Genomic DNA, 14,090 nt, shown 5'->3' on the forward strand with positions numbered 1-14,090 from the left:
AAACTAATAGACAAGCAAAGAGGGATGATGAGATGTAAAGAAGTCTGGGTAGTAATGGTGGAAAGGTGACACAAAGGATGAAAAGACCCTGTGCCGGCCTTAAAGGGTCTCACCATCTGGCAGGGGCACAGTCACAGAGACACTTTGTTTTAGAGAAAGTAGGCCCAGCTAGAGGGAGGTAAGGCCAGAGGCTTGGGTTGGAGCCCAGCTCAGGCAGTCTGCCCACAGTCCTGCATCTTCCAGCTCTTGGGCATCTTTTCTCTAGAATCCACTCCAAAATGGCACTGGCCTAAGCCCCCTCCTCAGAGGGCACATGACAGTCCCACTGAGGGCCACCTCCCATGGGCCTGGTGTGGCTTCTTAAGCCCCAATGAGTGTGGTGAGGCCCCAGGGCCTGCAGGCATGGCTGAGAATCTTCAGGACACTCCAGGGGAAGAACTGGGGCTTTGGAGTCACTCACTGGGAGTGTGAACCTAACCAAGTCTCTCAGCTTCTGAGGCTTAGTGACCTTCCCTATGAAATAGGAAGAACACCCATCTCCCTTCTGAGAATGAAATAAGATGTCCTTGGAGCACCCAGTGTAGCTCCTGATACATGATAAATGCCACCTGTTTTTTTCTGACTCATGAAAGCTTCATCAGGCTTCTCCCAAGGTGCAGATGAGATGTTTCATGAAACCCTCCACCTCGGTTTCTGCTCTCAGGCAATCCCTTAGGTGACCCCTGCCTTCTTCATGCTTTTATTTAGTACCTGCAGCGTACTTGTCACTAGTCAGAGGATAGTCTTTGCCTATCTCCCATCCACACACATATCCCTTGCTTCAAACAGGGCACAAATGTAGCAATTTCACTGACAGTCAGGAGCAAGATCATGCTCGAGGATTATATTGAGAAGTATAAGCCCTTCAGCCATCTCTTGGTTCTGTCTCTCTGTATATTAGTTATCGATTACTGTAGATCAAATGACCACAAGCTTAGCTCTATCTTACCTACCACTTTCCATAGGTCAGAAGCCCAGGCCTGGCTCAGTTGGATCCTCTGCTTGGGGTCTCAGGAGGCCGCAATCCAAGTGTAAGCTGAGCTGTGTTCTTATCTGAAGGCTTGGCCAGGGAAGCATCTATTTCCAAGCTCATCTGGGTCATTGGCAGAAGTCATTTCCTTGTGGCTATTTGTCTGAAGGCCCAGCTTCTTAGCGGCTATGAGCTGGAGGCCACCCTCAGGTCCTAGAGGCTACCGGCAGTTTCCTGTCTTCTGGCCCCTTCCAAAGGCAATTCCCCAAATGGCTTTTTGCTTCCTAAGGCCAAGAGGAGGATCTCTCACTCTCCAGCCTTCTGAGACAGTCATGTACCATAACATGGGAGTGACATCCCATCACCTCTGTCATATTCTATTGGTTAGAGGCAAGTCACAGATTCCATCTACACTTAGGGAGGGAGATTATGCAAGGGTATGGATCACTGGAGGATCAACACAGGGTATCCATCTCTTTCTTTCTCTCTCCCTACCTTCCTTCTCTCTACTCCTATTCCAAGACCAGCCAGAAATTCTATCCTCCTTGTCTTTCAAAAGTGACCTCTAGTCATGCCCTGTTCCTGGCAGGGGGTAGGGTGGAGGTGCTACTCAGCTTCTGGACCACATGCCTCATCAAGGAGTTTCTTTCTTTCTGGACCACTCTCTTATCATAAACAAATTCTGAAGAAAATGAATTCCTCTAACCCTTTTACAGGGCCATCACAGGGTCTGCTATACAGTAGGTGCCTAATAAATGAGTTTTACATGAGTAAAGAGCAGGGGGAAGGGCAGCTAAGGCAGGATTCAGGGAAGTTTCATGACCAACATTTGAACTGACCCTCGGAGGGTGGTTAAGAGTTGCCTTTTAAAGATGTTTTTGTACTTTAAAAAATTCTATAATTATAAACATTTTAGACAATCAAAAAAGATCCTCCCATCCTCCCACAATCCTAATTCTGCTACTGTTATTTTTTCCCTCTAAATATTTGCTCTTATCATTCTTAGTAGTGAATCACCAGGCCCAGAATGTAGTCCTTGGCAGACTGGTTCAGAAGCTTACCCTCATCTGAGCCTCTGAGCTGGTCAGGCCAGTCCTCTGTTGCTGGGAAGAAGCAACCAAAAAACAAGATGCCAATTCATTCGTTCACAGAGATGAATACAATTGCCAGGGAGGACAGGTGCACACAGTCTCTGGCTAGAGCATTTCTCCCTGTAGGCTCACCACCTGGGGAACCCACTGGTTAAATGTTTGCTGGCAGGACAATCTAATTTTTTAAATATACAGCCAGTGGGACTCCAGGTCTGCATTTTAACTCATTCCTGGGTCCCACCTGGTGGAATCCCATCGTATGTGCATTTAACTTAAGCAAATTTGATTACACATGCTGTGGAAAACAAAGAGAATGTAAAGGAGGCAGGAGGCTGCCCCCATTCAGAGAACTGTGCTCCTGAGCGAGCTGCCATTAGGAGCGGTGGCCACGCTTCGCACTAAGCCAGTCTCTGTTCCCATGTGCTTCTCAAGGTGCGAGCATCTCTCTGCAGCAGTTGTGATGCTAGGCCCTGCAGAGAAAGGTTGGGGATTTTTTTCTTTACATCGTGGCTTCTGAGTGTGTGTTGACTGCTCCTGCTGGTGTTCACCTCAAGAAACAGCAACCCATTTCACAGCCAGGAAGAAAACTGTCTTGAGTGAACTTAAATAAAATTTTACCTACTCAACTTATGGTTGATTTATAGGATCTCCGAGGCAAATTTTACTAAACTTGGCTTTTCCTTTCTGTACTGACTTCGGAATTGAATATGCCAAATAAGGGCCTGCTCCGCTGTACAGTGGGAAGCCTAACATCTTCCTCTTTTGAGGCTTGTACTGATGTACTTTCCATAACTCTACATGAAGACTTTTTTTTTTTCTCATGAGAGACACAGAAAAAGAGGCAGAGACACAGGCAGAGGGAGAAGCAGGTTGCTGCAGGGAGCCTGATGTGGGACTTGATCCCAGGACCCCAGGATCATGACCTGAGCCAAAGGCAGGTACTCAATCACTGAGCCACCCAGTGTCCCTGCATGCAGATCTTAGGGTCTCAAGGTCTTAAGGTGTCTCCATCAAACCACAGAAGTCTCTCCTTTCCCTTGAACTAACTGTGCCTTCTTACCTTATATTTTCCATATGAAAAAAATTTTTGAAGATTTTATTTATTTGAGAAAGAGAGACAGAGCACAGAGAATGGGAGAGGGAGAAGTGGGCTCCCCGCCGAGCACGAGCAGGGAGCCCGAAGCAGGGCTCAATCCTGGGATCCTGGGTTCATGACCTAAGCCACAGGCAGACACTTAACCCACCAAGCCATTCAGGCACCCCTGAAAATGTTTTCTAAAAATGAAATTAGCTGCAAGATTAGCTGTCTTTACCCATGGACATAGAAGCCTCAGACAAAATTTAGAAAATCCTGCCTCCCCTTGCATAGGAAGAGTCTGATGGTTAGGACCTGTTGCAGCACAGTCATGTCCTTGAACTAGGCCCCTCTCCCATGGGTGGTGCTTGGGCGGGTCCCGAGTGCTTTGCCGCTCTCAGCTCTCCATGCCCCACTGCTGACTGATCCCATGCTAATCACTCCTCTTCCACTAGAAAAGTCAAATCTTTGGAGCCTTGGGGGCCTTCCTTTCCCATTTTCTCTCAGCAATAGCACCTGTCACTACTCTGATCCCTTTTGCTTTTAATTTATTGTTTATCCCAAAGGGCATTGGCAACGTTCTGTTCCTTTAAGATCTCAGAGGAGACATTACTGTAACTTCTGCAAAAATAAGTCTATGTGTTTCTTCTTTTTTTTTCCTTTTACATTTAATGTGATGTTATAAGAATTGCCCACGCCGCACCTCCTCTCTATAATCTTGTTTTCATCTTCCACTCAGGCCGGAGTAGAGGTTGGGAAACGCTTTTTCTTTCCCAGGACATTTAGGGGTGTTGCTGGATGTCCTCCTGGAGCATCACTGTGTCTCACGACCCTGGAGTTCCCTCAAGTTCTGTTATTGACCACACTCTTGGCCTCAGCCATAGAATAGACACAATGCCATCAGCTGACTTACAAAGTCATTCCCAGCAGGTGCTTTTTTATTTTTATTTTTTGGTGGCCCATCAAGCCCTGAAATGGGCTGGAGTTTGCTTCTAAGCTTGGGAAGTCAACTGCACCTTGTTTTCACTTACCCCCAGACAAGCGACACCAGGAAGCAGGGGTAGGTCAGACCAGCATCTGGATCCAGCGAGGGCCTCCAATTCTCCGCTTGTTCTTTGCCAAACCCTCCTCTCCCCTCATTCTTCAATTTCTAAAACCAGGCATCATTCAAGGGAAACTGAATCCATGTGTTTGTGATTCACCGATGCCGAAACATGGCAGAGTGTTTTGTAAGCTTCACATCATAGCAAAGAAATCCAAGTGCGTGTGTGGGTTCCTGGGGGACTGCGTGGTGCGTGTCTTTACCTGTGTGTGGTGTGCACGTACGTGTGTGTACATGCATTCCTGCGTATGTGTTGTTTTCCTTTCTGTTCCTTGTAAGAATTTTAAGCTGATTTTTCTTAGAATCAGGAAATCATGTTTGGCCAAAGAAACCTAATACTCCCTTCTCCCCCTTCCTGAGGAACTCTAGCTTGGCAGAAAACACCCAAACACCCACGTTCTAACTTATTGGAGAAGGTCCTGGGCCGAGCAGCCGTTGGAGTCTGGTTCAGGAGCCAGGTGGGGGTGGGGGCAGCTGCCCGGGCTCCCCAGCACACAGTGAGTGGGAGACATGAGGAATGGGCAGCCTGTGCCCTGGCTCTGCCCTCCCGCCATGGGGCAACTTCTCTTAGCAGAGCTCTGCTGGCCTCTCTGATGGGAGCCCTGGGATCTGTCCTTGGCCCTCTTGCCCCATCAGCTGACCGCCTTACTCATCAGGAGGGGGAACATGGCCCAGCTGTGGCCTATGGGTGGGGTCAGACCATCAGCCTGGTGACTCCAAAAACCTCCCTGGTTTTATCACCCGTCAGGACTCCCGTGCTCTTTCCCCCACCCAGGTAGAGAATTCTTACTCAACCTGCAAGGATCCATTTGGCAGCCACCTCCTCTGGGAAACCTAGATTCCCAGGCAGGGGCTAGACCTTGCTTCTGGCCTCTCCCAATCATGGCCATGACCCACGGTCTGTGTGGTCTAGTGCAGGTCTCCCCACCAACTGGATGGAGCTCCTTGAGGACCACGAGCCCACCTCGTTCATTTCTGGGACCCACAGCACCCAGAGCAAGTGTGCAACATGGGTCAGGCTAGGAACATATCAGAATTTGGGGAGGTGGGGAGGTTTTGAAAAGTTCCCACTTCCCTTCTCCGTAGAGAACCACTGCACTGGAGGGTCTCATTTGACCTGGAGAAAGCCTCACTCGGGCAGCCCAGCCCAAGCCCTCAGTGGAGAGACACCAGGAGCCCCACTGGTGGAGGGAGAGGAGGAAGGAGACTAATGTTCCCTTAGACTCTGGGGGAGGGGGTGGTTGCTCCTTCCTCTGGCATGGGGCTCCTAACCATGGCATGGTGGCACTGGTCATAACCAGGCATCCCAGGAACTTGTTCCTAATGGTAGAGATGACAGTCTGCACCTGTAGAGCAGAGCGGTGGTCCTCCGGGGGAACACTCTGGCTCCCTCACACCTGATAGTCTTTGCTTTGTGGGAAAGAAAGGGGTAGGGGTTCAGCTCTCGGGGAGTTAGGAACTGGACTGGACCCTTATTACACTTGGGAGCACAGCCTTCCTGGGGCAAAGTGGTTGAGAATAGCCAATGATCAGACCAGAGCTCTGAGGGCTGCAGCGTCAGCTTCTCCAGCTTTTACTTCTGATTCAGTTCAAGCTTGGTAATTGCACATTACATGGGAGCTTGTTATTTGCAAACCCCAATGAAGCATCGTTCTGGGGCCCAGGGGTCTGCCTGGGAGGTAGGGACCTTCAGAGGGCAGTTGGGGAGGAGAAGGCAGCGGAGTCTGGCTCTGTGCCCACCACCCACCCCGCCCTCCTCCTCTCCCACCCCACCTCTGCACCCTGAGCCCCACGGCATCTGAAGGGGAACCAAAGAGCTTCGGTCCGTGTAGCTCCAGAGGACAGGGCTGGGCCCAGAGTGGGGAATTCTCTTCCCTGGAGGTGGATTTTGTTCTGGCAGTGGAAAGGACTCTCTAATAAGCATAGCCAGCCCATATGGAGGGGCTGACATAGGGTAGTGAGTTCTCTGTCCTCTGAAGTGTGCAAGCAGAGGCGGTAGAGAAATGTGTGCCCTTGCTACGGGGTGTGGGACCAGATGACCCTGACTTTAGCCAAGTGGGAGTCTGGGCATCCTGCCTCAGGTCTTAGAAGGAGTTGGCTTGCGGGTGCGGGTGTGGCAGAGCCATCTGGGAAGAGTAACGTGCACTAACGTGGCACTTGCTGTCAGCTGCGGGGCCTGTCATCTGCTCTGGGGAAGAAAGCAAGCCGTGAGGCTTCGAAGGGCAGAAGGGGTTCCGTGGACCCCCAGATATCTTCTTCCAGCTGCCTTTCTGGTGGGCTCTCCGCAGCTGTAGCCCTGGGCCTGCCTGGAGGAGCCTTCCTGATGGGTCAGCTGAGGCCAGAGCCTCGGGCTCAGGGCTCCTTCCTGTCTCTGGCATCCCAGTGCCAGGATGCTGTGACTATGAATGTCGTCATGCTAGTAAACCAGGGTTTGAATCTTATCTGGTGGCCTCAGCAAGTTGCTTGCACACCTACAGGCACCAGGAGCTCACTACTGCTCAGGGTGGTCTGTTCCAGGGCAGAAAGTTACTCCTGGTGCTGAGCTGAGCACTCCTTCCCTGCGGCTTTGCCCAGCAATCCCAGCAATCTCCAGGTCTACTGTGCCCCCTCCTCCACAGCCCCTGCCCCTCGGCTGCTCCCCAGGCCTGCATCCCTGTCACCACTGCCTACCCCTGCTGCAAGACGCACGCCTCCCTCCCCTGTCCTTTTCCCAGCAGGTCCCAATGTCAGGGTGGGTCCCTCCTGGCCTCCTTGACAAGCTCCCCAGGTTTCTGACCCCACAGGCAGAGGGACACCAGTCCTTTGGCAGCCCCATTCCCTGGGTGACTCAGCAAGCTGCCAGCAAACAAACCCCAAAGTCCCCTTCCCATGTGCTGCTGCGGTGGCTCAGTGCAAACCCCCCCCCCCTCCCCGTGCTCTTCAAGTTGTGGAAGCTAGGTCTGGCCCAACATGTCCGGATGTCCGGGCTCAGTTTTATCATGTCAGAATTGGCCCTTGGTCCCAACCTGCTGGGATCTGCCTAAGTCCCAGCTTCCTTGTCCAGCACACAAGCTGTTCCTACCAGCTTCCTGTCCTCTGTAAATCTGACCACATGCTGTCGTGGCCTTGGCCGAGCCATTAATAAAAATGACCAGGAAGGAGAGGCTGAAAGAATCGCCTGGAAGCACACACCTCCAGGGACCCTCTCAGATTGTCCTCACTCAGGACAGGGCACTGCCTGGGACGGTCCCTTCCAAAAGTTCCCATCTCCTCCCCAAAGTCCTGGTGCCACCTGCTTCAGCATCACCCAGACATATGGTGCCAGGGTTATTTTCCGAAACCTGGCAAGGGGACCAAAGCTGGTCTAGGTGACTTGTCCTCAGAGAGCCCACCATGGACAATTACGGTCGTTAGAGCTAAGCTGACCTTTTAACAGTGTCATCTAGAATTACACTGTGGTTTAACATCACACACAGCAACACACCTGCACCCAGGCTGGGCCAGGCCCTGGGCTCTGAGGGCCGGGAACTGAGCCAGAGTCAGCCCTCCATCCACAGGGGCAGGCAGTCACAAAAGGGACAAAACATCATGACATTGGAGAGCAAATGCTAATAATTGGAAGGTATTGAATATTATGAGGTACCAGGCACTGTTCTAAACCTACGTTAACCCTCATAATGAACCATCATTACCTCTATTCTATCCTCCAGTGGAAACGGAGGCAGGCAGAGGTTCAGGAACTCGGCCTAGGGGTCCCAGTCATTGAGGGATACAGGTGGGGCCTCCAGGAGCTGCCTAGACCAGCCAGTGGGCTCCAAGGGGCCTTCGGAGGGAGGTGGTGCCCCAGCGGAGCCACGAAAGGTGAGCAGCAGTAGGAAGGGGGAGAAGGCAGGCAGGAGGAGCAGGGGCAGGGGACTGGGCTCCTGTGAGGGCAGTGGGGAGCCTCCAAGGACTGGAGGTGGGTGGGGGCGGGGGTGGCCCGCAGTCCAAGGAGTCTGTCCATGGCCACAGTGAGGTGCACAGGCGGCAGTGAGTGCCACCCAGCGTCGGGTGGGGTCAGCGGCTGGTGTGGGGTGAGGTGGACCAGGTGAGGGTCAGGAAACAGCGTCTTTGTCCGTCCTTGGGGAGCCTGGCAGCCACAGTCCCCCACTTCCACCCCCGCACGCCCACCCTCACATGTGGAGCGGTTACCAGATGGAGCTGAGCCCCCTCCCCAGTCACTGCAGTCTCTTAGTCCACAACCCCTGGGCTCTGGGTGGTGGCCTTACGACTCAGGAGGGAGTCTCAGACCTCTCAGTCCCTGAGGCTCTTCCCCAGGGCCCTGAAGGACCACGGCAGCTCCAAGGAGCCCCAGCCAGATTGGGAGCAGGGGAGGGAAGGTTACCTATTCTCTCCCCTCACCATAAATTATGTGCCAGAAGGGGCATTGGAGGTCATCCTCATGACCTTCCACTCAGTCTAGAAGCCTCCATCTAGCATCTGAACAGGTGGCTGGCCATCCAGGCTCCACTTGGATACCTCCGAAGACGGGGAGCTCACCACCACAGATCCATCATGGGACAAGTTGTCATCTCTGAGAGTTGAACTCTAAAGGCATTACATGGACTCTGTCACATTAGAATCGTGGTCAGCCAAAACTAGAAGACACTCTTCTTGCATAGGAGTTACGCCAGCTCAGGATCATGGAGGGGCCCGGGAGCCCGGGAACCCCGCAGTGTTCTGAGTCAGAGACCCCTACAGCTGACCCTACAGCTACCAGCTCCGGGGCTCAGCCAATTATCTCCACCTCCCTGAACTCTCAGTTTCCTTCTGTAACTCAAACTGTGTAGTCCCATAAGGTAGCTACTAGTCACAAGTGGGTTATTGAACCCTTGAAATGTGCCTAGTGCAACTGAAGGGCTTAACTTTTTAAAAAATTAATTTAAAGTAGATTTAACACCTGAAGCAGTGTAAAAATGTTTATATTGATCACACACTGAAATGATAGTATTGTGGATATACTGGGTTAAATAAAGTATTATTAAAATGAATTTCCCTCCCAAAATGAATTTCACTATTTTTTTTTCACTTTTTAAAATGTGACCACTAGGGATATTTAATATTTTACAATTGTGGCCAACATTGTAATTCCATAAGGCAGCACGACTTACGATATTTTTCAAGGATCAAATGAGATGGATGTTCTGGTGTTTGGGGATATCTAAGCTCCAGACAAATTATGGTTTCTGTGGCTGCCAGGTCCTCAAGGGATTGTGTTTTCCACAATGCTCATTCTAGAAATAATAATGTGGATAATCAGTAAAAGAGGATTAAAAATTACCCATTACCCCACCACCCAAGCATAGCTACTGTAACCTCTCTAGTGTTTTCTCCTGTGCACTTTCATGCGAGTTCACACAAGCCACCCTGCTCCTGGGGTCCTCACAAAAGTCACTTCAACAGTGTGGCCGGAAAGCCTGAGACTTTGACCCCACTGGTCAATGGCAAGACCTTGAACCTCCTTTCTTGTTACTCTGAGTCCCTGAAGCACCCCACGTGCACAGGGTCCAGGCTCTCCTCTGAGCAGCTCCCAGCTGCTGAGCCCCAGCCAACACCTGCGTCCCTAGCAACTGGACTAGACAGGCAGCTCACCTCCCTCTCTGCTGCTCACCTCCCTCTCTGCTACTCACCTCCCTCCCAGCTGCTCACCTCCCTCTCCAGCTGCTCATCTCCCTCCCAGCTACTCACCTCCCTCCCAGCTACTCACCTCCCTCCCAGCTGCTCACCTCCCTCCCAGCTGCTCACCTCCCTCTCCAGCCAGTAGGAAAACCCCTCCCATTTTGGAGGTTCCAGAGGGGAACTGATTCAGGCCCCAGTGATAGAATTCCTTCCATGTTTCCCATCAGCCCTCCCCTTCCAGAGTTCCTGGGTCAGGGCTCCCTTGCTGTATCTGGAACCTACTCTCCTTCCCTTCCCACATCTGGGTCTGTCCCCGAGCTGGTAGCGCCCCTATGTTAGACCTCTTCTTCCGGGTGTCTTGGAGGGGCCCTTTGCCCCTGTCTGTGTGCACCTGATGGGCGCTCTGTCGTGGAGGCTCTCGCGCCCCCACCCCCCGCAGAGCTGTGGACCCTCTCTAGTACCCTGCTTTCTCCACCTAACGTCAAATATGAACATCTTTCCAAAGGCACCATCGCTTTGAAGGGCTGCTCAGAGCCCTGGGTGGGTGTGCTCACATTCTGTCTAATTCTGCTTTGGCAGATCCTTAGGGCAACCTAAAATGCTTGAGATGAGAGATGCTTGCTCTCACAGCTCCCAGTGTCGTACCCTTCCCGTATACCTCACCTCGATGTGGACTAAGGAGTTCTTAGGTCTCTCTTTTCCCACAGCCAGCAAATTCGGCTGGATGAATGGTACTGGACCCTGCTTTTCCCTCTGCCTCCCTTGGCCTGCACTCGAGGCCACCCCCACTCCCAAGCACATCTTATCTATCAGCCCCCATATCACCATTCCTCATGGGCTCTGGCCCCATGAAACAGCACATACTTGCCAGCCTCTCTGTGGGCTTACTGCTGTCTTGTTGCCTGGGATATCTGCTCTACCTCCTCATCCTCCTCATCCTCCCAAGGACCAACCCAATGCCTCCTCCTCCAGGAAGCCCTTCCTGACTCTTCTAGCTGAATAAAGGTAGCGCATCCTACCCTCTCGCTTATGGTACTCATATGACCACCTTGTTGCGGGGCTACTTGAGTCCATGTAGACCTGAGCATCTGACTCTGTCTCCTTCTTGCCCTCCTGCCACACACCAGGAGCAACATGAGGTTGGAGAGTGATTTGGATTTCCTCCTCTGGACACAGGGCATGGCACAGAGTGGGCCCGCACTAAAGCTTTAAACAAATACATAAAGGGAAGAGGATAGGCCTGGCATCAGGGCCTGAATTCTGGTCCAGCTGGCCACCAGTGCTCTGTGTGACCTCGGGCAGGTCCTCCTCTCTGGGCCCGGCTTCCCCATGAGCTGAAGCAGTGGGATTCGGCTGTGGGGGGTTCTGTTGTGTCAGAGAGCTGTTTGGCCCTGGGCTGATGTGCTGGCCTCACTCCAGGGATAATCTCTCTCATGGATGATAAATGCAGGGCAGCCCCCATTTCCCCTTGCTGACACAATCCCATTATGAGCCCTTCAGGATTTATGTCTGAGACCCACCCCCAAGCCCATCACTAACATATGGCACACTGGCAGACAAGGGATGAACGGAGATTGTAAACATTCATTCATTCGTTCACTCCTTCATCAGCAAACTGCTACCAGACTGCATGCTGGCTGGGCTCTGTGCCTGGCTCTGTGGACCCAGCACTGAATTCAGACCCAGGCCCAGTCCCAGAGGCACTTTCAGTAAATAGGAACTCGGTGAGGTGGGGGCTAGGACAGAGAACAGCGTGGAAGCCTAGAGAAGGAGCCTTTGCCCCAGCCAGTGGTCAGAGAAGGTTTCTTGGAGGAGGGGACCCTCCAATTATGTCTTAACAACCCAGGGAAGAGCAGGGTACTCAAGGCAGCAGCTACAGCCTAGGTGGGGAGAAGCTTGCCATGCTCAGCTTGAGGCTGGATGCTGCCTGCGTGCAGTCTAATGATAAGAGGAGCAGGATGGGGAAGGATTATTCACTTTTGTTTACATGATTAAAACCAGACAAATACTTCCTTTATCTGAAAGAATGAAAGGGCTTTGGGGAAAAATCCTTTTGGCAGCAAAGCAAAGCACAAGCCTCTGCATCACTAATCTCTCCACCCACCCAACCAACAGCCATAACAAGAGTAGCTCTGGGGCTGACACTCACCCAGTAGGCAAGGCTGGCAGGGGTGGGGAGGAGCCAAGGGCAGAGAGACCCACAATCCCCCTCAACACAACCTCCCACAATGAAGAGGACAAAGGAGAGTCTGGGCCCAGGTGGCCACAGAGTGGCACCTCTCAGAGAAACCACAGCCCCATTTCAGAGATGGGCCCAAAGGTGTCCCACAAGCAGTGGGCAGAGCCGGGACTAGGGCCAGCCCAGGGCTCTGACTCATTCACATTCAGTAATTCACTCAGTAAGTCTGCAGTAACCACCTACTGTGTGGCGGCGCCGAGAGCTCCTGCTGCACGTGCACTGGGGATGCACAGAGAAGTCACACCTGCCCCTCTTGTCTCGTGTCCTCAGTCTGATGAGAGAGACTGGTAGACAGTGACAGAGGCCAGGGGCTGTGGAAGACCCAAAATGAGCTCCTAACCCGGGGGAGAGGCAGGTGGCCCAAGGAGACTTCACCAGAGAGGTGACACTGAGCTTGCTCTTACCTAGTGAGTAGCAGGCAGTCCAAGTGGAGGAACCTGGTAATTAGACACCAGACACGGAAACGGCCCTGGCAAAGGCCTGGAGGTGTGAAAGGCACGACTGGGGGCTGGGGCGTGGGCCAGAGGACAGAGCAGGAAACCAGGCTAGAGGGGGCCAGAGGACGGGATTGCTGGGGGCGGGGGACTACATGCCTGCATGGGCACTGTGAGGGTGCAGGGCAGAGTCGGGAGGGGTGTGAGTGGGTCCACCCGAGTGCCCCCCCCCCAGACCCTGACGACCCTGACCCACATTGCTCTCCCAGCCTGATGTCCGGCCTCGCCTCCCTGGACGCCAAGACCTCCAGCCGCCTGGGCATCCTCACCGTGGCGTACTACCTGTGGACCACCTTCGTGGCCGTCATCGTGGGCATCATCATGGTCTCCATCATCCACCCGGGCGGGGCGGCCCAGAAGGAGACGATGGAGCAGAGCGGGAAGGCCATAATGAGCTCAGCCGACGCCCTGCTGGACCTCATCCGGTAACTCCTGCCACTGACACCTGGTTGGGGACGCCATGCCTGGGCTGGGGCCACCGGCCCCGCGTGCCTACCAGAGGCAGCCTAGGGCACGGGGAGGGGGTGCCCAGGGTCCGCTCCTGCTGACTTGTGGCACCTAGAGAGGCCGCCCTGTGCCCTCGCCCCTGTGCCGCCCGCCGGGTTCACACCGCGCTGTCTGCCTCCGTCAGACCGGAGCACCTGGAGGGCAGGGCACGGGCGAGCTCACCTGGGAGCCAAGCCCCAGCGCGCGGCCTGGCACCGAGTCGGCATTAGCGGGCTTTTGCTGACTACCCAGCTGCTACTGGGGGAGGCCAGCGGTCACCTGCCCGCCTCTAACCGTCTGTCTTTTCCTGATTGATCCTCTTCTTGGTCCTCTTCGTGCAGACAAGGGAGTGAGGCTCAAAGAGCTGACTTTTCCAGGGCCATCCAGCGGGCAGGTCATGGAGCCAGGGCTCCTCCTGGGCCTGACTCCAAGGGCTGTGATTTTTGCCCTGTGGTGCCCCTGCCTAAGCCTCATGGACGCTGTAACCATCTGTTTTGGGGATCTGAGCCCTGCTCCCAGGAAAGGGCTGTAGACCCAGCAATGCATTCAAGTCCGAACCCCTTTTCCCAAGACTCTGTACGGGCCATGCCCCTCTTCTCCATCACTCATTCTCTCTCTTGCCAAGGCCCACCCTGTGCCACGCACTCGAGCTTGGCCCTAGTCCCAGAGGAGGGAAAGGTGCATGGACAGACACAACAACACGGGGGTGGGAGCCCCGATGTGGGAAGCGGGGCTGTGGTGAGTGCAGAGAGCAGGCTCAGGGGAGGCCGAGCTGCCCCAGGTAAAGGGGGTGGTGAGTGGCAGGGCTGGGGAGCCAGGAGCCCATTCTTCATGAAGGCAAAGATATGCCAAGGTCCTGAGCTGAGAGGGAAGGTAGGGGGAGAAATCCTCACCCACTCAATCTCCCTGCTGGGGAGGGGAGAGTGGACAGCCACTGCTGGGGAAGTGAGGGGGTCA

General features: G+C 53.5%; 1 protein-coding gene across 1 annotated transcript in view; it reads left to right on the forward strand.

Moving 5' to 3' along the window:
- Positions 1–14,090, forward strand: part of SLC1A7 (solute carrier family 1 member 7) — a 42,629-nt gene that overhangs the window by 10,232 nt on the left and 18,307 nt on the right. Inside the window, 1 exon segment of the mRNA NM_001197159.1 lies at positions 12,857–13,072. Within this exon segment, the coding sequence (NP_001184088.1) occupies positions 12,857–13,072 (216 nt within the window).

The sequence above is a fragment of the Canis lupus genome, chromosome 5, assembly GCF_011100685.1.
Source record: "Canis lupus familiaris isolate Mischka breed German Shepherd chromosome 5, alternate assembly UU_Cfam_GSD_1.0, whole genome shotgun sequence".
In the NCBI taxonomy this organism is placed as follows: Eukaryota; Metazoa; Chordata; class Mammalia; order Carnivora; family Canidae; genus Canis; species Canis lupus.